The sequence below is a fragment of the Ambystoma mexicanum genome, chromosome 7q, assembly GCF_040938575.1.
Source record: "Ambystoma mexicanum isolate Mex_15411 chromosome 7q, UKY_AmexF1_1, whole genome shotgun sequence".
Classification (NCBI taxonomy): Eukaryota; Metazoa; Chordata; class Amphibia; order Caudata; family Ambystomatidae; genus Ambystoma; species Ambystoma mexicanum.
In genome coordinates this window covers 646,407,269-646,428,988 of record NC_090941.1, presented here as the reverse complement: position 1 = coordinate 646,428,988, position 21,720 = coordinate 646,407,269, and the positions used below count along the sequence as shown (strand labels likewise).

General features: G+C 45.7%; 2 protein-coding genes across 2 annotated transcripts in view; one reads left to right on the top strand and one right to left on the bottom strand.

The window, feature by feature from the left end:
- Positions 1-21,720, top strand: part of ALOX5AP (arachidonate 5-lipoxygenase activating protein) — a 261,164-nt gene that overhangs the window by 110,578 nt on the left and 128,866 nt on the right. The gene's annotated exons all lie outside the window — the stretch shown is intronic.
- LOC138528668 (uncharacterized) lies at positions 9,057-14,637 on the bottom strand. The gene is made up of 2 exons (XM_069640517.1): positions 12,289-14,637; positions 9,057-9,306 (listed from the first exon to the last, which is right to left on the bottom strand). Exons 1-2 carry the CDS (start codon positions 13,664-13,666, stop codon positions 9,296-9,298), a joined length of 1,389 nt encoding a protein of 462 aa, XP_069496618.1. The 5' UTR covers positions 13,667-14,637; the 3' UTR covers positions 9,057-9,295.

The following is a 21,720-nucleotide window of genomic DNA, read 5'->3' as shown; positions in this document are numbered from 1 at the left end:
ATCCCAAAGAAAAGCGCCCGGACTGTTGTCCGCCACTGTCGACGACCGCCGTCGCTGACCGGAGCCCCCGTGCTCCCATTTGCCTAGGAACTTTCGAATCCAAGGACGCTCTCATCCGCACCGTCGCTGCTGTATCCTGCTGGAGAAGGCCTGACCGTCGACGCGCCGAGGCGCTTCCGCCGGTGGGTTTCCTGCCACCCAAAGACCACGGAGACGCCGATGACTCGACGCCCTTGCTGGGCCACAGTTCTTCCAACTCTTTGTGGTCCAGAACTATCGACATCGAGGTGCCCCACACGCCTCTTCCTTGCAGGACGTTTACGCTTCCCCGTGAAGGAACGCTACAACGCTAGTTACTTTGGGGTTGCAGAACTATTGGGAAGTCTCTTGTGAACAATATATGGACTGGGCTTGTATCTTTATTCTACAGGTTGCCCAGGTGGGGGGGATCTCCACACAGAAATGTGTTTAACGGCAATGACCAGTATTTCTGCCAATTGTTCTCACCAACTGCTTTCCTCTTACCCCTATTGTTGGTTTTCATTACAACCTGATTTTTGTGCCATTTAACCATACAGTTGATGCACTTTAAAGAGATCTAATAGTAATTGTGCTACCACGTAGAACTGTATATTTGCCATTAAAGATAACTGAGTACAAAGTGCGTTATCGTGATATTGTATATAACCTTGAATATTAATTATATAAAGACTGTGTTTTAACCAATACAGTGTGTGGACATTCCTTTGTGGGGGCTTGGGGACTACACTGTACTTAAGAACCAGCATGCATCACCTCCTGAGAAGCTAGGCCTTGATTGCTCATCCATTGCTACCACAATAGAGAATCTTGGCTGGGGTCCTCCTTGCCTCTCCTCTACCATATAGAGAGCAGAGGTACAGACACCCCCTCCAGTCTTTACAGTCATCTCCAAATAAGATCCCCATTTTGACATGTATGGGAGTTTCTCTGTCACAGATGAGGCATCTAGCAGTTTGTAACATTTTGAAACATGACCTTTTGGGTAATCCTCTATTAAGGAGTTTTCCAAACGTTTTAGTTGCCTTGTCCCTGCCTTTCTAATTGCTCCCTGGACAATTCAGTGCCTTCATTTTATGTTACGGAAACGTTCAATTTCTGGGATAGAAATGTTGTTTTGCATTCTTCAAAGATGAATGGGACGCCCTTACTATATCGTTCACCCAAAGTTGGTTTTCCCAGCGTTGAAATTACCCTTAAGCATCCCCACTTTAAAGTCCAGATTATTCTTTGTCTGTGCAAGCAGACCTGTTCTCAGAGGTATCCCTCCGAGCCTTCATTCTCTATCTCACTAGGGCAGCGTACACTTTGTAGAAGCCAATGGGGGGTGGGGGGGGGCACCTTTTTGTTTAGCGCTCATTGATATAAATGGTACATTAGCCAAAAGTATTAGCATGGTAGCCTGTTGCACTTCACACCATTTGTTCACTCAAATGGGGAGCAGCCAATCCCAGAAATGTATAATCTGAGCTACAAACAAGTATCTCTAGACATATGGCACCCCTAAGCCTCCCCTTAAGGGGCAGTTTTAATAGGATTGTATCCAAGATCCTAAGGGATTTGCACCTCCACATAAAGGATAAAATCATTCTTCCATTTAGGTGCTTCCCTGTGGTCTGGGTAGAAACCAGACTAGCTAGGGATAAAAAAAATATACAACGATTTGGAACTGAAGGACATTATAATTGCAGAAACCTGTTCCAGCCAGGAAATCTCTTGAGGCTCCCATCTTCTGAGTTTCTGCTCAAATAACCTCATTAAAGTTGGGATATTTGCACTATAGCGTGAACTATAGCCAGGAGTAAGCTTGATCCACAGATATGTGGTCATCCCTGTAGACCATAGAAATGGATACAAGCCTTGAAGGGAGCTAATCATTTGTGTTGATTTATTTATATTTAAGCCCATAGATTTAGCACAGTTAATGGAAAAAATCAAGTTTCATATGAATTCCAGAACAGAAAAATCCGAGCCCGTTTTTTTTTCAGGAAAATGATCATGTTATCAGCATATAAAGCCACATTATGGGAAATGCCAGAACAATGTACACCCTGAATCTTTGGATTATTGTGCATCATCTGAGAAAGAGATTTCAAGGCTAGCTAGGGGAAATCACGGGCATTCCATATATGTTCCTCTGCCAATGCCTATTGGGTTTATATAAAGGTTATTCACTCTCACCTTCATGTTCAGGATTAGAAAATTAGGTAACACCAGATTTGTAAGATCAGGCCATCGGCCAAAAGCTCCTAACGATTCCCTGAGATGGGTCCAATTGATAATATCATTCAGAGCCAGCAAGGTATCTTTCTAGCCCACACGGGACCCCCAATCTATCAAGTCATTGCATCGAATGTTATGCTGTGCATTATGATTTATTATAAATCACAATTGATCTGCCTTAATTAAGAATGGGACCACCCTCATCAGCCTTGTGGCCAAAATGTTTGCAAAGGTCTTAGCATCTGTGTCAAGATAGGTGATCGGACAATATGGCATGGAGTCAGTCGCATCTGTACTCAGTTGTTTTAAAACAAGTATAATAGTGGATTTTAGCAGGAAGGTATTGAATACCTTTGAAAGATGGGTGTCAGGGGATAGAGTTGTTTTTATACATTTTATTAAAAAAGCAACATGGGAGGCTGTATGTGCCTGGCATTTTATTTCTTGCAAAAAGTAAATTGCTATCTCCAACTCTTCTGTCATGATGGACAACTCCAAGACGTCCCTGTCCGCAAGATCCATTGTCAGAAATACAGATGGGTTAATGAACTCCAATTGGGTCTGCACATCTATGAGGATATCAATTTTAAACTCGCTAAAACAACTTTTGATAATTTCTCCTTTCCCTTTCTCCACAGCAGAGGCCACCTGATGAATCTACCAGATTGGAAACATAGTCGTATAATTTTGTCTTTCTGAGTTTAGCTGCTAATAGGAGGTGTGCCTTGTTGCCATTAGTATAATATACTTGCTTAGTGTATACAAATGATTGTGCAGACACATCTGCCAAGTGCGCCACTAACTGAGATCAAGCAATGTGCAGGGGCCTCCGATATTTGAGAGAACCCATCAGCTTATGGGCCTGGTCCTTTAGATTGATTTCTGCTTCTAGAGCCAGCCTTATGTTATTTTGTCATAAAAAAGCAGAGTTTATGTTAATATTCCAAGCCTTGTTTACTGCTTTTCCGGCATCCCAAATTGTTCTGATGTCCAGTTCCCCAGTATCATTCTCTCAAAAGTAAAGAGACAGTATTTCTGCAATATGTTTTTTGATGTGATTATATCTCAAACTAAGGTTGTTTAATCTCAACCCCCTGAAAATATGTTGCAAAGAGAATGGTAGATGGAGTGACTGCAGAGTGCCTCTGGAGAAATCTTTTATAAATATCGATCGAGACAACCCTTAGAATGAAGGTCATTGAGATTAAAATCATGTCTATTTTTGAGAAACCCCTTTATAAATATGAATAATGTGTGAAGTCCCATTATACTTGGTGGAAAAAATCTCCTAGCTTCAACCATTCACAGATTTCTCAAGATAGCAGCAGTTACGTATAAATTATGTTTATCTGCTTGTGAGCGGGCCAGAGATTTAGGTTTTAGTTTTGGCTATTTGGTGGCGCTGAAAGTGCTACCTTTAAGCCAAAACTATTGTCATTAAAATAAGAGCTTTAACACAAGAGCTTCAAATAGGGTCTTTGAATGAAGGTCTTTAATGCATTTCAATGCAGCTGACATATGAGGATGGATTTGTGTTGTTTGGCTATGTGCCCCACCCATTTAACGCCCATCTCTAAGTGAATTCTATACAATTTTCCTCCCATTCCCACCCATCCCACCTTAAACCACACCCCTTTATGCACTCTTTGCCTGTATTTGTATTATGTGCTGAATGTGTCAGCCATTTTTACTTCCAAAATGGTGGCCGCCATATGTTAATGTTAAGAAAAAGTTATTTGACTTTATTGATGCTTTTAAAAATATTAACTACAGCTTTGAAGTTATGTTACACATTTTAATGTATTATGTATTTAAAATGAATAAGTTAATGTGATAGTTACGTTTTGGTCTAAAATGTGTTTGAAAATGTTCATATAGTGATTTGTGGGGTGTTGGTCGAGTGTGATGTAAGCAGCACCTGATTGGCTGGGCAGTGAGTGATATCAGTATGATGTGGGTGGTTCTCCAGTCTGTGTTTGTTTACACAGGGCAGCCATTTTGTGGACATAGGTAAGGATGTAAATTTAAATGGAGCTTTGCTAGGAATGCGTTGTCTCTCAAATGTATTGTGCATTTGCTGGAGCAGTCCCTTACGCCCAAGGGTGCATGGCGTCAAAATGTCAAGAGTTGTTCATTCTGGCTTTGTTTACTCCCAGGAACTTGCTGCGTGGACATCGCAATATCTGTGAGAATTTGCACCTTTCAAAAGCTACAGGGACAAAACCCCCAAACCTTCACTCTGGGAATCCGAGTTCCAGTCTCAGTTCTAGCACTTGACAGGATCGTGTGACTTGCGTCAAACCAATCCGTCCACAAGTGCCACTGTTCTCTCATTTAGAAAACTAGGGAGGCTTTGGAACAAGGTAACCCCGGCACTAAGTATACATCTGCACACCTACACCGCTCCTTTATGCTCAGTTTGGGGGTTTTCTTACACAGTCAGGAAAAACCTTTTGGCAAGAAGAGTGGGCAGCCCCAAAACAGTTGTATAGTTCATTACACCCATAGTGATAATAGGGCATATATGTGCAGCCCGCTCCACGGCTTGGTAAGCTACATGTCTAGTAAGATTGCTCAGTGGGTGGAGGACCAGTCGCAGAAACATGCCTGTGTGAACTGCAGTTCACTGTTTCCACCAAGGTACCTCAGTGGGTTAACACATTTGTTGAAGAGCTGCCTCAGTGACATCAAATTGACATGTTTGATTTCTAATTGGTACAACTGAGCCTCTTCGCCTTCAGACGTTGTTAAAACGAGCACCCTCAGGTTTGTGTCATAGGAGCACATATGATTGACACGGTCCTGCGGTTGCGGCATTTACTGAATGTACATTGTGATTATTAGCACTTGCAGTACTTGGCCATTCAGGAGGAAGCCGCCTGTTTCTGGGAGATTGCAGTTTCAACGTGTCTGGTTTTCTGTGAGATAAGGGGTTCACTCATTGATAAATCTAGTGAGGTTAGGGTTACTCGTCAAGACCCCATTCTGCCTCAGCCATCCAAATGGATCACGTGACCCATTTTCTTGGCAATTAACTACTCTGTGCTCCAGGAGGGTTCTTGGTTTCTTCCCGTCTTAACTGAAGCCCGTCGAACCAGCAAAGAACAGGTGAGATTTAGGTTTAGTTTATGTTCCTAATGGTGTGATTTGGGGCATGGGCTGTGCTTGGAGGAAATGCAGAGGTTGCCCACAGTGCTTAGCACGTGACGGCTGCCGCCTCAGCCTCATAAGCCTTTTTGCGCCGGCAGATGAAAGGGGTGTCTAGGCCTAATGCTCACACACCCACCCTGGGGCCCCTCTACGAATGGTGCCAATTATAATAAGGCTTTGGTCAGATAAGTCGCAGAAGCACATAAAACAATCTTAATAATATAATACTAGCTAGTGACCTGTTCCTGTTTGGTGAGAAATTGGCTTGTGAATTCTCAGATTTTTGGATTCTCTGATTCTCAACTGACTCACGCTTTTAAAAACTATCATCGTCGCCAAGGATTTTTAAAGCATAACATTAGCCACCAGAGCGGTCTCTCTGCGCTATGTCCTAAATGGGGCGACAGGGTAGCTATTGCAGAGCCATGTTTTCAGGGGGCACGGCCCTAAAATGAGGTGTAGCTCCTGTTAAAATAATAGCCTCTGAGCACCCCAGTCATTACAGAACTCTCTTTCAATACTCATTAAAAAGCTCTTGTTATATTATGTATAGGAAACACAACCGTGTTTGCTATATCAGGGAGCAGGTGTGAGGCTGCAGCTCTGCTGTTTTTCTCTTAGTGAAGTTTAACGTAGTTTAACGTAGACAACATTGAAGAAAACACATTCTTTGAAGCTATAACGTTGCTTCAGCGCCCTGACTTAATAATAACCTGCGTTCTTATTACATTCCAGGTCATGCTGGATTCCTCCTGCTTCCAAGCACTGTAATAACAGGCGGCGTTCCTCCAATTAATGGAACACGATGTATCAACCTCAGGAGGATGAAAGCCTACCTTGCCCTTGCCACGGGATTCAAACGTGCCAATTGCTGGCCATATGTGAGCAGTGAAGACTTAACTTGTGAGCTAGAGCGGGAGCCCCTGACATAACTGCGTGCCTCTCAAAACAGCTTTGTGTTCTTCTCTGGCTGTTCCGCTGAGACTTCGGCAGCCAAATAGGTAGCCACGTTTATGATATAAGCAGCCAGGGCTGGGACCTTCCAAAGTTACTCACCTCATGAAACTTAGGACCGGTGGATCAGCTTTCTCGAACGCGTCTTTGAATGTGAGTCTCCTTTTCGTGGACTTCCTTCCCCCTCCTCCTATATCCGGGTGTTTGTGTCCACCCCACAGCACGCCACCTACCCATTATTGGAATTAACTTAAACATTTGTACGGTGCCGTTACTCGCTCCATAATGTGTTAGTGATCACCCAGGAGGGGGGTTCTCACTTGCTTCTGTCCTTCTGTGGAGGCGTTTCAAATTTGGACACGCCTCATTATGACATTGGCGGTAGCACTGCCGCTGGTGTCATTTTCTTTCTGGCGCCCCGCGAATGGGCAATTACCGGGTCATTACGGCCCTGCACCGTTTATAACGGTGCCAGTGCATCCGACATGCTGTGCTCGCGGGTGCCTTTCTGCCCGCCATGTGGGACCTGGCGGGAAGAAAGACACACACAAGCACATCTCGTAGTTTGCCGGTCCAGGAACTACGGTACCAGCAAGCTTACCGGTACTGTAGTTCCCAGACCAGCAAACTTATAATGAGGCGTTGCCCAGATTTTGAACTCAGTTATAGTATGTCTTTTATAATGCATGCAGCTAGCTAGGAAGCAACAGACCGCTGTGCATAGTCAGATTGACCTTATACAATAAGTGTGCACCGTCACATTATGCATTGTGCCATTTGCTGGAAACTCTGACACTTCACGCATGCAGACATATGAAGCACATGCAGTGCACGGCGTGCCAGTATGTGAGCACGTTCCCATATGTGTGTTATCTCTGCATGTGTGTGGATTGTTCGTTCACATCATTTTCCACAAGCACACATGAGATGCAGTGCATGGAACTGGTTGCTGGAGGGGAGGAGGAATGGTCAAAACAGCGGTAATTATTGCAGATCACTGCCATGCGCATGAGCAGGCGGCAGAGATCCTAATGCATGTCTGCATTTCAAGTGCTAGTGACATGCAAGCAGTGAACCCGTGATCTGTCTCTGTACAACAAAGGCCGGATTTTTAATGCATCTTCCTTTTCGGCCGTTTGGAGAATGCCTTGGCACTGCATGCACACGGGAACACCAAGCTCAGCTGGTGAAAAAAGTGTTTCGGGATCCCTGCACATTCTGATGTGCCCGTGATCTCTGAATTTACCTGGATTCTGCAAATCGGAGGCAATTTGTGCACTTTCATGGCGGGAGTGGAGGCGGAAGGGTCATGGTAGGCGGATGCGTGTGCACGTGGTAGAGATCCTGACAGGTTCACTGCATGTGTGTAGTTAAAGGCCTGGAAACATCCATACATTAGGGTCTTGATTTGTCTCTAGAACCGGATGGTCAGAGTGAGCCGGATTGGTCATGATAACAGTTAAACTGGTTCCATCGACCAAAATAGCAACACCAAAATGCCCGTAGTACGCTATTGTTTTGCGGGTAGCAGGCCCTCCAGGGTTCAGTGGTATATTGTAACATATTTTGAAAATTAAGCTGGTCATATCTTTTTTCCAGTGAAAGCACTCACCATTTATCAGTACGAGCACAATATACAAATATTGCTAGCAGTTAAGCACAGTGTGCCCATCTTTTCCCCCCGTTTCCCCCTGCTACAGTGCACTAGACCGTACACAGTCTCCAGCTCTGTCTTTGCTCTTACACCATATTCACTCCCAAATAAACTGATGGAATGAGCACAATAAGCTACAATAATGTTTAATGGCAGCCTTTTGCCTTTCTCAGTGAGCAGACGGCATGAACTGCTCTTGAAACCCTGTTTTTATTGGTTAGTTTTCATATGTCACTAGTCAATATTTATTAGTATCCGGAGTGGTCGAGACTGAGTGGTCTGCTGTGGACGAGGTGTGAGCAGTGCAGCCTACAGTGTTGGTGTGTCTAGGAAGCTTCGGAGCGGACAAGAGCCACCGTGAGAGCTGCTTAATCTGTCTACACAGTGGGAGCAGCTGAGGAGTGACAGCAGTGATTTCCACTTGAGTCGAAGGACTGCCGGTTTAAACTAAGTAAGTTCTTAATTAAGCAATGTTTGGCCAGCGCTTAGACAGTAGTGCCCCCCCAACCCCCCCCCCCCCCCCCCCCGCAGAGAGGCAGAGGTGAGGGCGGCCACGGTTTGACTTTTCCGGCGCATGGCAAGAGGGAGAGTGCAGCTGTTGACAAAGTTGGTGGAATGGGTGGCTGCAATTGAGTTTGGGAGCTGGAATTTTGCTGCCAGTGACGGCTGGCACTAAAGAATCACCACATATAGGAATAACTTTCCTTTGACTGAACCAATTCCCCTCCTTTCCCCTCCTCCCCCCTTTCTTTTACCTGCCCCCCGCCCCCCCGCTACCTACCGCATCTGTGGTTTTTAGCAGCAGCACATAAATAGTAGAATATTACTCGCAGTCGCAGAGCGAGACAATACCTAATCCCCCACACTAGCGTGAGATGGGGGTTTAGATTCTATTAAAGACACGGAGGCGAATATTATGCATTAGCTTTCTTTACTGAGACACACAGCAGCAAAGAAAATAACATTTTATAAAAGTTTTTTGAAAATAACATTTTACAAAACTTTTTGAAAATGAATAACACAATGTCAACAAGACACATTTATAAAAGTCCCATTCCAAAATGGCGGACAGGTCATGCCCCCCTGGGAGCCAATGGGCATACAGCCAAGTCCATAAATGTCCCTTTCTCCAATAGCAAACCCTCTTTCTGAAGCTGTCCTTTAAGATAAGTTATTGTAGCCATCCTTCACACAATTCCATGAACGATGAATCCACGTAACAGAACTTGAAACTCCTCAACAGAACCTGAACCGATCTCCTTAAAGCAGGACCTCTCACCCGAAATCTGAAACACACAGAACACAATTAGGGTGGGTGGGTGGGATAATATTCGCCTCCGTGTCTTTAATAGAATCTAAACCCCCATCTCACGCTAGTGTGGGGGATTAGGTATTCTATGGCAAGACAGGAGGCTCCTATTATGCAAGTTCAAAGCCCTTGCAGAACATTAACCGCTACATGAGCAATTCGCTTATGATAAAACGTTTTGAAAGTTGACTCCCTCGACCAATCAGCTGCTTTAAGGATCTGATCTAGGCTGCCCCCCAAAAAGGCGGCTTTAGAGGCCATAGCACCCCTAACAGAATGGGGACCAAACGCGGAAGTATCCACTCCCGCCTCCCGCATAATCCATTTAACCCATCTGGCCAAAGTGGAAGGGGATACCGGTTTATGGGGCTTCCTATAGGAAATTAACAGCTGAGAGGTATTAGGAGGACGCAGACTTTCAGTTTTTAATTCAAAACACTTTAAACATGCTACAACACACAATTTATTGTTTTCAGGGAAGGCTGGATAAGATATGGAGGAAGTCATGCACTTTGTTCGTCGTGAAACAAAAAAGGTAACTCCCTGAGGGGTAAACATTTTATTATCGACATCTAAAGCCCTGATATCGGATACTCTTTTAATAGACACTAGACACAACAACATTGCTAGTTTGGAAAAAAGTTGCTGTAAAGACAGATCTTCATTAGGGGCCCAGGATCCAAAGAGATCCAATACTAAGTTAACATCCCAAAGAACTGAATACTTAGGCTTTGGAGGTACTTTAATGCGAATAGACTTGAGAGCTCTACGCACCAGGAAGTGTCTACCCACTGGTTCCCCTTTTACCAATAGGTGACCTGCTGAGATAGCCGACCTGAAACCATTAATGGTTCTATAAGCTTTTCCTTCTTTAAATAGACCCACTAGGAAATTAACCACCTCTACAGGAGGGGCAGAAATGGGATTGAGGTGCCTAACCACACACCAGCTAGACCAACGGTTCCACGCTGAGGAGTATCCCACTTTGGTAGAGGGGGCCCAAGAGTCCCTGATGACCGACATAGAGTCCTGCGAAAGGCCTCGGAAGCACCAGGAAGCGCTGAAATCTTCCACGCCATAAGGGAGAGGTGCCCCTGAAGGACCAACTCGTGAGGAAACCCCCCCGGGTTCGTTAGTAACTGAGGATGAAAGGGAAGAAGACGAGGAACGTCTACTGATAGCTCTAGGAGAGCCGGAAACCATATCTGGGAAGGCCAAAAGGGGGTTAGAAGCACTAATGTGACCTCTTGCCTGCGTACATGAACCAATACTCTGGCTATCATCGCAAAGGGAGGGAAGGCGTACAGCCTCTGACCTGACCAATCCTGAAGAAAGGCATCGGTAGCTAGAGCGCCAGGATCTGGTCTCCAACTGAAGAACCTGAGCACCTGACAGTTTAGCCTCGAGGCAAACAGATCTACTGTAAACGGACCCCAAAGGCAGTCTATCTTGGCAAAGAGGTCCCTGTGTAACATCCAATCGCTCCTGTCTTGGAGGTGTCTGGAGTTCCAATCTGCTACTTCGTTGCTGACTCCCGGCAGGTACTCTGCCTTTAAAACAATATTGCGGTCCAGACAGAAATGCCAAAACTGCCTCGCCAGATCCGCTAGGACCTTGGACCTGGTTCCCCCCAGACGATTGACATATCTCACTGCTGAGACATTGTCCATGCGTAGGAGCACACAACAATTCCCCTGATCTTTGAGGAAACTGCGGACTGCAAAGGATCCCGCTAACAGTTCCAGACAATTGATATGGAGATCCCTCTCTTCCTCTGACCATTTCCCCCCCGTGGAGACCTGGCCTAACCGGGCTCCCCAACCTGCTCTGCTGGCATCTGATTCCAGAACTACATCCGGGGAGGGACCAAAAATTGCTTTCCCATTCCATGCTTCCATGTGTTTGAGCCACCAAAGGAGTTCCAATCTGGCCTCCGGGGACAGTTCCACCATCTGAGAGTAAGAGAGACATCTGCGAAGATGTCGGGCCTTCAGACGCTGTAGTGCTCTGTAATGTAGTGGGGCCGGGAAAATTGCTTGAATAGATGCAGACAACATCCCCACTATCCTGGCTAATAACCTGAGGGAGATTCTTTCCCTTTTGAGAATACCCCGGATCTCCCTCTTTATCTTGGACAATCTGCTGTCTGGGAGGAGAAGGATGCAATCTTTTGAATCTATATCGAAGCCCAGAAACTGGATACATTGCGTAGGCTGCAATATGGATTTTTTGGCATTTATTACAAACCCCAGGCTCTGAAGAAGAGTTATCGTGAACTGCAGATGAGAGAGCAAAACCTGAGCATCCTGGGCTAACAGGAGCATGTCGTCTAGATAAATAATTATCCTTATCCCCTTGGACCTGAGGCGAGCCATCACAGGCCTCATCAACTTGGTGAAGCACCACGGGGCCGAGGACAGACCGAAAGGGAGGGATGCAAATTGCCAAACCCGACCCCCCCACTGAAACTGGAGAAACTCTTGGTGTGGAGGGAACACGGGAACCACTAAGTAAGCATCTTTGAGGTCCAACTTGGCCATCCAATCTGCCGGAAGGAGGGTGTCCCTGAGGAGGTGGATCCCCTCCATCTTGAAGTGGTGGTAAACCACAAAGGAGTTGAGAGCTTTTAAATTTATCACTGGGCGGAACCCCTGATCCGGTTTTGGGACTAGGAATATGGTACTCAGAAACTGGGATGCCCTGTAAGAGGCAGGTACCACCGCTCCCTTGGAGATGAGGTCCTTGACCTCCACATCTATCAGCGACTGCTTTACTCTGTCCAGAACCAAAGGATAGGGAACTGACAACTGGCAAGGAGGGGAGTAAAACTCTATGTGATAACCCTGCACTGTCTGCAACACCCAGGGGTCCGATGTGAGGGATTCCCACTGTGGGAGAAACCTGACCAACCTGCCTCCTATACTTTGGAGGGAAAAACATTTAACACTCGGGAAAATACCTGATGCTCCTCTGGACCTCCTGGAACCTCTGCCACCACGTCCTCTCCAACCCGAATACTGTTGCGGGAAGAATTGGGAGTATGCACCTCGAGCAGAGGATGGATTATGGGCGCCTCGTGAGGCAAATTGACGGGGGCGGGAATGGCCCTGGGAAAAACGGCCGGAAGAGCGGGCTCTGCCTCGTCCGGCCCTGGGAAAAACCTTCTGAGTGAAGACCTTCTTTATATTAGTCTGGGCCTTATCCAAGGCCGTGAATGTATGGACATACGCAGACAGATCCTTAAGGAAACTCTCCCCAAACAAATTCCCTTGAGCGGAAGGGCCCGCTTCCCTTTCTGACATATCCGCCAGCTTTGAGTCCAGTCTCATTAGAAGAGACTTGCGCCTTTCTTTTGATATAGCCGCATTGGCGTTGCCGAGCAGGCAAACAGTCCTTTGAATCCAACCCCTTAACATGACTACATCAACCGGGGAGTTGGAGGCCGCCGCCTCCTCAGCCATCTCAAAAATCTGAGTGACCGGACCCAGAACATCTAAGAGCTTGTCTTGACAGCTGCGCCAGGCCTTATCCACCCCTTTCCTGGGGTCCTTGCCCTTCTGAGACAAAAACACCGTCATGGGTTGATCAATATCCGGTGTACACGCCACCTTGTCCTGCAGGACTGGCCTAGGGCATTCTGATCGTAACTTGCTCCTGTCCCCTTTAGGTAGTGGGCGCCTAACCCAATACTCTAGAAACGAGGCAATCTCTTGAGAGGGTTGCCACTCAGCAGACCTGGGATGCAAGATGAGGGCCGGGTCAAAAAAGGGGACCCCATTAATGTCCAATACAGGACCTTCCTGGGCTGGAACAGGAGCCACTCTCCTCTTGCGCCTCTTAGGGGGCGAATCAGAGTCCTGCGAAGAGTCAGAGGAAGAAACAGGTATAGGGGATAGCTGTGCAGGGAGCTGGGCAGAAGAAGACCAAGGGGTTGAGGAAAGTGGGTGGGATTCATCCCTTTTGCGCTTTTGGGCTCTACCAGGGGATGAGTCGGGGGAAGAAACTGGGCGAGGACTGAGTTGTCCCGAAATATGCTTTGTTTTTCCTGTACACTTTTTTGGGGGTTGGAGTTGCACAGAGGGGCCCGCCGCCTGGGGGGGGTGAAAATCCGCTATGCGGTTTATTAGCCTGTCAAAAGCAGAAGCCAAAGTATTATTAAGGTCAGACAAGGCTGAATCAATGGAAGCCTGGATAGCCTGTTCCACTGTAGGCTGTCTATTCGCCTGCCCCCCCCCATTATCCGTTTTCTTGGAAGTGCGCACCTGAGTACAGGCATCCGCTAAAACAGGGGCAACAGAAATATTATTAGTATTACCCATGGCAGGCCTCTCCATCATTGGTCACCACAGAAGTGTAACTTCTAATCAATGCAGCCGAGCAGGCTGTGCTAAAAGCACACAAATAGCCAAGCAGGCTTTAACAAAGGAAACACACCAACTGGTGAGAAAAAACAGGTGACAGCCGAGCAGGCCAAATATACACCCGAGCAGGGTGAAAGGAGTGGGGGGAGCCGAGCCGGCTGAGCATAAAAGGAGCACACAAGGAAACACAGGGAAATAAAATAAATGCAAATTAAATTAAATCACTCCTATGAGGTGCAATAAATGTGGGAAAATGCTCCTGCACCTTCACTTTAACCAAGCACAAACAGGCAGGCCTAGCCTGAGAGGCTCACAAGATACGCAAGCAGCGTATAAACACACATGTGCCACTTGTAAACAAAACCCCCCCAGAAATCCGAGAGGCCGTGACCCTGTCAGAGAAAACCAAGCTCAATTAACACAGACAAACGAGCTCAGGGCCCGGCTGCCTGAAAGAGCGCGAACGCTCCGAAAGGCCCGGCTATTTACAGAAACACACTCCCCTGAGGGAGAAATGCACAGAGGATAGCTGAAGGCACACGAACAATATTGCAACAAAGTATAAAAGGCGCGCGAACGCCTCTGCAAAAGGAATGGAATGACAAGGATTAATGAGCAGGCACCCGCCCCACACGGAGCGGCGTCACAATGTAACACTCCTGACTGGAGGAAAACGTTCGAACGAACGCACCTTTCACAGAACAAAAAATGAAATGACCATTTCAATTCAAAGATACAATCACCGAAAAACGAAATGAAGTATCACAATCAACACTCTAAACTCTATATGAAGCACAATAAGGCACGAGCTAGAGAGAGTAACTTAGCTGTGTCAATCAGCAGCAAAGAAAGAGGGTTTGCTATTGGAGAAAGGGACATTTATGGACTTGGCTGTATGCCCATTGGCTCCCAGGGGGGCATGACCTGTCCGCCATTTTGGAATGGGACTTTTATAAATGTGTCTTGTTGACATTGTGTTATTCATTTTCAAAAAGTTTTGTAAAATGTTATTTTCAAAAAACTTTTATAAAATGTTATTTTCTTTGCTGCTGTGTGTCTCAGTAAAGAAAGCTAATGCATAATAGGAGCCTCCTGTCTTGCCATAGAATCGGGTCCAACATACTGAGAAGAGACCCGCATACAAATGAAATCAATACATGTGACGCAGCGCAGTGACAAGGACCTCTCAGTTAAACCTCCTTGCCGCACTGGGGGAAAAAAGGCAAATTCAAAAACACTCCCTCGAGCAAAAAATGAAAAACGAGAGAGGGTATGCCTGGCAAGAAGCCCAATCGAAAATGGATTCTTTCTTTGGAAACAAGCCACTGACGATAAATGCAGTGCAGTGAGTTTGAATTAAAGGTCAAATATTGCACAACAGTGTTTGTCCAGGATGCCCTGAGCAACGCCGAAGAGGAGATCTCAGTCGAGGTAAACCAGGTGTCAAGTCCTAAAAATTAAAGTGGGGGGACTCCTCAACAAACGCAAACGGATGCGACGTCAACAGAAATTAGCATATCAAGGTGAAATATACACATTTCATTAAATTGGCTTTGCATAACCCCCCAAATTGCACAGGACAAATGGCATTTGCCTTTCATAAAATCAACACACACACACAACCGAGAGAGGATATTTTCCTCTAATAGTGTTTTTGAAAACGTTAAAAGGTGTGCATGTTTAAACTCCAAGAACCAATACAAATGTTTTCCTTGGGACTTGCAGTACCGAAATGCAACATTTCACCTTTAGTTGGTTGTTATTTTTCATCAGGTTATATAGTGCAGTGGTGAAGTCTCCAGCCTACAGACCTGACGACTGCTGTTTGATCCCCGAGGTCATCTTTAATTCATAAATTCAAAGAGGTCATTCAATGTTTCTCATTTTAGGTGAGGGCACTGAGTCCACCCTCTGAATAAAGTGGGTGAACTCCGTCCCCTCGACTTGAGCCCTGAGGTAAACTATTCACTGGATAACAATGGCTCTCTCCTAAAGTTATGCAAAACCATACAAAGGAACTCTATGGGCCCGGCTGATTTTGTTCAGGCTAACACTCAAATATCTGGTCTATCGCAGTCACCTGACTAAGAAAAACTACTCACAACTTATGAATCAACATCAGGTGAGAGCGACTATGATGAAGAAATACCTTCAGAGTCTTCAATTGAGGACTCCCCCAAAATGCAAATACCGAGCAACGAGAGCTTAAGGAAATGGTAGGGAGGTTATTGGAATTCTTAGCTCACAAGAATCAAGCCCAGGAAATAACGGATCAACAAAATCTGACTGGGTCACCCAAAAAATAGCCTGTCCCCACAAGCTTCCTATTAATAACATCGAGACTAACACCAGAAACTCAGGAAGATCCAAGAACAAGAGGAACCCAAAATGTGGGCAGGAACACACCTCATCGCCCTACCACGTGAACCAGCCATCACAGTCTTATTACGTTGTGGCTGAGATGTGCACTAGAGGCTCTCCTGGTAGAAAACTCGATGATAAACATGCTAAACACCCCACCATCGTCTCCTAGGAGCACCCGGCGCAAAGTCCCCACTAGCCCCCGTGCCAAAGATGCCTGCGCAATCCCTCACAAAATAAGGAACGGACAATCCATCAGAATCAGAGAACTGAACGATGCGAGGAAAAGGTTTCCGGCAAAATAACCTTTACTAAGGACATGGGTGATGGCATGGTCAGAATGGCCCAACTACAAGGTCCAATGGACAAGTGGATTGCTCCTGGCACCAATGAAGGCAGGATTACCCAGAGTCTACACCAACAGCAAAAGTTAGAACTCAAAAATAGTGCACCAACAAACGAAGATGTCTCTGTTGATAAAGAGAAATCCTGGAGGGCTCATATACCACGAGGGGCTGAGGGGAATGGTGCCCCAACTATAGAGGGTGGCACGATAAGTTGGCACGAAAGAATACAGGGGTCGGTATTAGCCCACAAAGAGGAGAGGAAAACCTGTCCTGAGGCAGTTTCAAACGTTCCCTCCCGCCCTATCTGTCGTTCTTGGCTGAAACGAGTGGAAGAACTTTGCCTAGAAGAAAAGGTGCTCGGTTCAGCCTACGGGACAAGAGTATCGTATTCACATATTCAGAAACATTTTAAGTCTAGTGGCGGATAGGCTGTCATATACAAAAAGAAGTTGAATTATCTAAAAAAGTTTCTGTAGGTATCTTCTCTAACAATCTCACTAATACCAGATCATGTATGTATCTTATTCACAAATTATAACAGTTTTTACTAATAACATGAACATCGTATTTAAAAAAAAAATCATAAAAATGATCATATAACATAAAACAATTGCACACAACTTAAAACAACACAAGTGAAACCAACATAAGTGGGTCCTAATCACAGACACTTTTTTAGATAATTCAACTTCTTTTGTATATGACAATTTATTTACTGCAGGGTAAGAAGTTTGTTTATCCCCTTCTGCGGTTGTTGCCATTTTGAGAATAGTGTAGTGGTGGATAGGCAACATAGGTAGATGAGGGGATGAGGGAATGCAGATTCAGGTTGGAAGTGGTAGAGAGGTGTTGCAGTTGGAGGCAATAGAGGTAGCGGTAGAGCTACAGGTATGATAGGGGATGATAGAGGGAAGGGGGTAGATGTGGAAAAAAGAAGCAGATGTGTGTAAGCAATAGTGGGTGAAAGTGGAGACAGGGATAGAAGTGAATAGGTTGGTTAAATAGAGTTGGGGTAATGGTACAGGATAGTTGGAATGTGGTGGGAGATGCAATGAGGGCGAGTAATGGGAGGTGGTCAAGGTGGGGCAGACCTAAGTCTAGCTCTAGGTATTGTAGGTCGTTAAAGAAGAGGTAGCAATTGATAGAGGTGGGGGGGTTGTGATAGGGTTAGAGGTGCAGTAGCCAGGTGAGGAGATGGAGGTAGATCTGCAGGCATGGTAGTTGTGGTAGGGTAAGAGGTACATAGGGGTTGAGGTGGTGAGGAGTGGAGGTTTGGTTAGAGGGTAGGTAGAGGGGCAGGGGGGCATGGTAGTTACAGATGGCTTAAGGTGGCAGTAGCGGAAGTAGTTATGGAGCTGGTGGTGGGTGGATGGGACAGATAGAGGAGAAATAGAGATATTCTGTAGTGCTAGGAAGACAGAAGGTGTAGAAAGGATTCAAAGCGGGTAGTGGAGTAGTTGATAGAGCCAGGGTGGGAAGGGAGGAGAGGTAGAGATAAATTGACATTGGAGGAGTGGAAGTAGAGATGGGTTTACCCGAGCCTCGAGTGGGAGGGAAAGAGACTGGGATTAGGCGTTAGGTCAGGTGAGTGGATTCAAGGGAGACAGGATAATGTGCATGCAGATCTCTCATGAAGTGCGTGAGAAGGCCATCCAGTCCTGTTTTTCCCTTTGGTTTCTGGGACTTGTCGTTTTTTCTTTGCCATATGAAATATAGGAAAACTATATGTCACAGAATTCCAAGCAAAGCCAGGACTGGATGTCCATCTCACGCATGGCCACGAAAGACTTTAGAGCTCTGTGCATGGGTGGGGAAGATGGACTGGAGGAGAGCGTGTGTTGTTCCTCTACTGAGTAACCATTCGTGTTTAAAACCTATCCTTTTATCACTGATTTACTTTACTAATATATGTGAACAGAACCTCCTAGTTTCTACACTTGCAAACCCTACAAAAAGTGGCAATTTAGGCGAGTCCCGTCAAGAAGGCAACGCGTCTTAGTCGATGCCTCCACCAGGTCTCTATAGACTAATGCGACTCAGCCCTGCCCCTCTGCTCGGTCCCGACTCTGCTCTGACCTCTGGGGCAGCGGCGGGGAAGCGGAAATGAGCAGGAGCACAGTATGTGCCTCTGATCAGCGGGGGCGGGGGTTCAGAACAGGGAGTATGGAGGCATATCCTTCCCTTTGTCTTGCAGCCATCAGGGAGGATTCTCATTCCATCCCACCTTCTCAGAAATGGATGACATTCGGGAGGCAGCAGGCTGGCAGGGGGTGGAAGGGCTCTCTCAGTTATCACAGGAACAGTATGCAGGATGGCATACTTGCAGGATGATCCTCTACAAACCCTTGATTAGGGAATTGCTAGAGGAACGCTTTCCCTTTCCTTTCCCACTTCCTCTCTACCATTTTCTTCTGCTCGTAACTTGCATGTAGTCGTTGACCCCTTCTCTTTCCTTCTCCTTATATAATTCCTATACAGTCCGTTCCTGCTTGTATGCTGTGTTTAATATTAATTGTGCTCGATCCTATCTTTCTTTCCATGTTACTAAGCTTCTTCTTTTCTGCTTAGTTTTTTCTCGTAGCGACTACTGTTCATCTCTTATTCTTCTTGGTCAACCTGTTTCTCATTGCCTTCTTCTTGGCTCTATTATTCCTCTGTTCATCTCCATTTCTGTTTTTCTCCTCGCTCCTTGATCACGCCTTCCCTACTTTCTATATCACTTCTCCCTTTTGAGTGTCGTCTTCTTTATCATTTTCTTTCGATTGTCTTTAAGTGTGTCTATAGCCTCGCTCACCGTTGTCTTTCTCCATCGGTCTCATTCTATTCCCCTACACGATCGCTTCGTTCCCAGATTCAGTTTCTTCTTCCTGTTCCTAAGCCTCCGTGTGCATCTTCTCATTTCCGCTCTTTTACCCTTCTCGGGCCCCACATTGGAACTCCCTCCCTCTTTTAATTCGCTCTTCTCAGCTCTTCATATTTTTCAGTCTAATCTTAAAGCTCATCTTTTTTCTGCTCTTTCGAATAACTGAATGTTGTTTTTCTCTGCTTGCCTATTTTCAAATGGATTGCATCATTCATTTGGATTGTGTAGTCGTTATATTTGTATCTGTACAAAAAGCTATATAATAAAATAAAAATACAAACAGGACCATGATGCTAAGGAAGTAAAACATGGACTACTGACAAGATCAGCAAAATGTCCAGGATCTGTGGTGTTTGCTATGATTGGGCAGTTTAAAGCTTCCTACAGCCAGAGCCCTGTTAGAATGACTGCAACAGTTCAGACATTTAGAGCCTGATTGCGAGTTTGGGGGGTAGTGGAAAAAGATCCAGTAATTACCATTACCAGGTGTTCTACCACTCTGCCAAATTACGTGTTATGTTTCTGAAACTCTTATTTCAAAATCCTTTTATATGGAGGTAATTACTTCCACATAAAAGCAGTACCACGTACGGTAATTACTGGACCCCAGTCCTGTGGGTCTCAAAAATGGGGACTACCAGAAAGCTCTGCATGACTTGGAATCATACAGAGATATCTGGGCACCAGATAATTACTGAATGTGGTAGGTTTGGCAGTATTACCCTAAGTCATACCGCCAGACTCACAATCAGGCCCACAGTGTACAATGGAACAGTTCTAAAGAGGAATTAGGCCTTGGGTAGTCATTTCAGATGATACTATTTCCGTCGTTATGATATGATTTGGTATTTATAAAGCGCCTTTACACAAGTGTTTCTAGGCGCTGTTTCAGTAGTGTGGTTTATTCAGGGCTTCTTAGAAGGCATTATGCAGATGTTCTGCCTTTAAATGTATCTCTTTCCTAGGAAGTCTGTTCTGTGGCTGCTCACTCGTGTACTCGTTGTTGTGCACACCCTCAGAGGCATTGTGCCTTTAAGCAGTGACGAACAAATGTTTTGTTTTTGCCTTTGTCAAAATGTATCTGATGCTGCGGTTAAGAGCCATTCATTATCAGCTTTCCTCGGAACACACTTCGTGCAACTGTGATCAAAGCTGCTATTGTCCCTTATCTTTGTCATTAATTCTGTAGGCCAATAGCTGAAGCAGCAGTTTAGCTTGAGAAAAAAGTGGGCAGCTGTGATGAAATTACTTCTGCTTTACACAAGTACAGCATTATTAGCAACCTGCGGGGGGAGAGGTGTGGGTGGCAGCCTCCCAGCCAATCAGGAGGCTCAGAATGGGGACTTTACCAAATGGTAAAGCCCCAGCGCGGAATTGCCTCCAAAGCAGGAGGCCAACATCTTCCCCACCGGTAATCAGGTAAGTGCGCCTGTGCTCCCTTTCCCCTCCTTCCCCAAACCCTCAACCACAATTTCCACATACCCCACCCACTCCCACTAACCTTGCGCTCCTCTGTGCCTCGTCGGCGCTGGAAACACTCAGTGTTCCCGGCCCATCTCCTTCCCAGCAATGGCTGCCATGGAAAGGGAGAAGGGACTACGTGTAGTTTCCTTCTCCATGATCCATGGTGGCCATCTTGTTTTGCATTTTTCTTTTAAGTTAAGAAACTGCAAACGCGCTGTTTCTCAGCTTGAAAAAATACACCCCTAGCTGGGGGGAGGGGGCATTACTGGTCAGGTAATGCCCCGTTGCTAACATTACAGTCCTCGCTTTGCTCGGGCTTCTAACTTACACACTGGGGCACTACCTGTCTGGTAATTCCCCCACAGCTTGGGATGTATTGCTTAAGTAGTGGCTAAACCACTTACTCAGCCTCACACTACTACTTAACCAGGAGAGACTCCCATAAATAAAGGTAAAACAGACACAGCCTGACAGGTATACCACCTTTGGCTTTTGTGGTAATGTGGGCCGAGGGCAGACTATAGTCTCAGGATAGGTGCAAGGTAATAACAGTAGCAGTCAAAATGGCAATTGTACAAGCACTCCAAAACAAAAGAATGCCCTATCAAAGTTCAATAAACGTATATATACTTTAATTAAAGACTGCAAATAACTAATTAGAAAGCACAGGCACAAACCCACCTGGTAAGTGAACACACAGAATTCAGTCTATGTAAGAGAACACTGAAAATGCAGACAGTTTTAGTTTGCCACTCTGGGTACTTGAGAGTGCAGGCAAGAATGTGCACTGTCAATGTTCAAAAGGATATGTTTTGCAGAAAAAGGTGTAGAAGTGGGGATTAAAAGTGGACCAGGGGGACAGTGCCTCTTTGAGGCGCCTTATTTCTTTCTTCGGTGTTCATCAGGATCAAGCAAGGCTTTGAAGCATTGAACCAGTGTCTGTGTGCTTTCTGCCGTGGGTCAAGGAGCAGCAGTGACATGTTCCATGATGCAGT